This window comes from Stegastes partitus, unplaced genomic scaffold, assembly GCF_000690725.1.
Source record: "Stegastes partitus isolate 25-593 unplaced genomic scaffold, Stegastes_partitus-1.0.2 Scaffold717, whole genome shotgun sequence".
NCBI classification, from domain to species: Eukaryota; Metazoa; Chordata; class Actinopteri; family Pomacentridae; genus Stegastes; species Stegastes partitus.
In genome coordinates this window covers 149,601-152,535 of record NW_007578448.1, presented here as the reverse complement: position 1 = coordinate 152,535, position 2,935 = coordinate 149,601, and the positions used below count along the sequence as shown (strand labels likewise).

General features: G+C 43.7%; 1 protein-coding gene across 1 annotated transcript in view; it reads right to left on the bottom strand.

Moving 5' to 3' along the window:
- Positions 1-2,935, bottom strand: part of prx (periaxin) — a 39,527-nt gene that overhangs the window by 13,999 nt on the left and 22,593 nt on the right. Inside the window, exons 5-7 of the mRNA XM_008291103.1 lie at positions 1,353-2,779; positions 279-472; positions 6-188 (exon numbers count right to left, since the gene is read on the bottom strand). Coding sequence (XP_008289325.1) covers positions 6-188; positions 279-472; positions 1,353-2,779 — 1,804 coding nt within the window. The remainder of the gene's footprint in view (positions 1-5; positions 189-278; positions 473-1,352; positions 2,780-2,935) is intronic.

Genomic DNA, 2,935 nt, shown 5'->3' with positions numbered 1-2,935 from the left:
TCCACCTTTGCGCTCTTCCTCTGTTTGAACTTGGGCAGAGAAAACTCCACGTCCACGTCGCTCATCTCCAGCCTGGGAGGCGTCCCCTCGACCACCAGCTCCTCCCGGCGCTTCTCCTTCAGCCTCTTCAGACCGAAGCGACCGCCTCTCTTCTTCTTGGCCTTGAACGGCTTGATGCCCTTCACACTCTGAGAGAGTCGCAACAAAATCCTATAAATATCTGCTTTATTTTATGATTTAGTTTGGATCACGTATAAATAAAGAAACTGATTGATTACCATTTTGGCCATCTTGGCTTTGGGACCTTTGACCTCCACGCTGGGAACGCGAGGCCGGATGCTGACCTCGGCTCCGGGGATGGTTCTCTTGAGCAGGAAGCTGACCTTGTACGGTTCTGCACACTGAAGGATCTTCAGAGCGTCTTCATACTTCACGTTGTCAAAGTAGACCTTTGCACTGAGCAGCTGGTCACCTTCACAGAGAGAACTTTATGAATTCTTTTATCCAGTGTTAAATCCTGCACTCTACAATACAATTCTATATTTTTAAAAAAATACAAACTGTAAAAATGTGGCAGAAAAAAAACAAACTAATGGTTGAAGAAATTTTTTTACATTTTTTAATCCTTAATATTCTATTTCTTTTCTTTTTTTTTAAAAATTATGGCAATTATCTGTGAAATAATGATATTTTTGCTGATTTAAATACTTTGATTTGAATAATTTTACAGTCCAAAGTATTTACAGAATAAATTACTATTTGTAAAAATACAGAGTTTTGATATGGGCAGTATTTACAGTTTTGGCGTGTCTTTAGTTAACGTTTAAATCTCTTTTTTTTCTCTCTAATTTTACTATTTGTTGTTGGTAATTTAATTAAACAGGAGAAATGTGCCTGTGTGTGTTTCCTTTCAAATGATTGAAATGAAATGTCCAACATCAAATCACTCATTCAGGCAAATCAATAATAACGTGGGCTATTTTGTCATTATCAATACATCTTTCTTACTGCACATATTTTAACATTTTAATTACAGATTTAAGGTTTGTCCAAGTCACTCCACCCCTCAATTAATATAATTCTTAAGAACTAATTATACTTATTTTATTCTTTAGTGTTGAAAATGGTGCCAAGCATCCACAAACCCAACTCTACTGACGACCAAAACACCAGCATGTCTTCATTTAAATCCCTATTAGCACGTTTTTGAAAAGCCCACACTGCAGGAGGAGCTTCCTGAATGAAGTGCAGGTGTGGCTGCAGGTACCTTGCTGCAGACTGAGGTGTTTGGCAGCTGGAGAGTCTTTGAGGACGTCTTTGACGAAGATCCCTCGCTCTCCTCCTCCGGTCACGCTGTAGCCGCTGGCTCCGGCCTCGGCCTCCGTCTCCACCACGATCTCCACCGACTCCGAGGCTTCCTCCGCACTCTGANAGAGAGACATCAAAAGTAGGCATTTTGAATTTTCCTCCCTTCCCAGCATGTCCTTCTACTTCGATATCCCCTTCCATTTTGCCTTTGGGGAGAGAAATATCAAGTGCAGGCATTTCAAATTTACCACCTTCAGTGTCACCTGTCTTCATTTTAGGTAACGAGATGTCACATGATGGTAACTGAAACTTTCCTCCCCCTTCGATATCAGTTGTTCCTGCTTTGCCTTTGGGAAGCGTCAAGTCCACTTTGGGCAACTTGAAACCTCCTCCCATTTCTTGTCCCGTTATGTTTACTTCTCCTTCCGGTGACTTCATTTTTGGGAAAGATATGTCAAAATCAGGCATTTTGAACTTTCCATCTCCGCCCACGAAATAGTCCATATCCACGTCTTCAACCTCCGGTTTCACCTGTGGGAGAGAGATGTCAACAGAAGGCAGGCTGAATTTTCCTCCACCTTTTGGACATTCAACATCCACATCAGGTGATCCCATCTTCGGTAGCGAGATGTCGACCTTCGGCATGGAGATTTTGGGCCCTTTCAAAGTTCCTTCCACCTCATCGGGAATTCTCCATCCGGTGTCTAATTCCAAATCAACATCCGGCACAGAGACGTCGACGGCGGGCATGTTGATCGATGTCTTCCCAGCCCCTTCAAACTCTGGGAGCGAGACGTCAGCTTTTCCCTTCACTTTTGGTAAAGAAATATCAACAGAAGGCATTTGAACAGATGCAGCTTTTCCTGAGAGATCACCTTCCAGCTTCGGTTTGGTGATATTTGCCTCCCCATCTCCTCTGATTTCTACTTTTGGCGGTTTGATGTCTGGCATTTTCATCCCTTCAGCTTTTAGCTTGATGTCGCCATCAATCTCATCCGAATGACGTGAGAGTCTCACTTTTGGTAGTTTCAACTTCGGCATTCTGAGCTTTGTATCTCCTTTTCCTTCGGCTGCATCGGCTCCTCCTTTAATGTCCACTTTAGGAGCTTTGATTTCTGCCTTCCCTTCAGCTTTTCCTGAAGGCAGCGTGAACTCCACATCAGGCGGGCTAAACTTAGCTCCTCCCTTCTCCACGTCCACGCCTTTATCACCGGACAAACTGAACTCCACCGACGGCGGCTGGATGTTGATACTCGGAGGCTTCAGCTCCACCGTTTCCAAAGACGAGCCTGACTTTGTGTGTTTGGTCTTAGGAAATGTGATCCCAAACTTGTGTCCTTTGGCTTTGGTTTTCACTTTAGCTCCGGGTATTTCAGACGGAGAGACGTCCACCTCTCCCTCCAGTCGTCCTGTTTCCACTTTTGCTCCCGTCTCTGCTCCGGCATATCCTTTGGTTTTCATGTGGGGGAACCTGGAAGAACAAGGGCGAAAACAACATTATAATAACTTTCTTTTAATTATTGTGATCAAGCATTTCATAATAAAACTTCTTCTGTATGTTTTGTTTGGGATTATTGTGAGATGCGACCGCATATGGCCTATAGTGGAAGGTTGGGGGAGTGAGGTG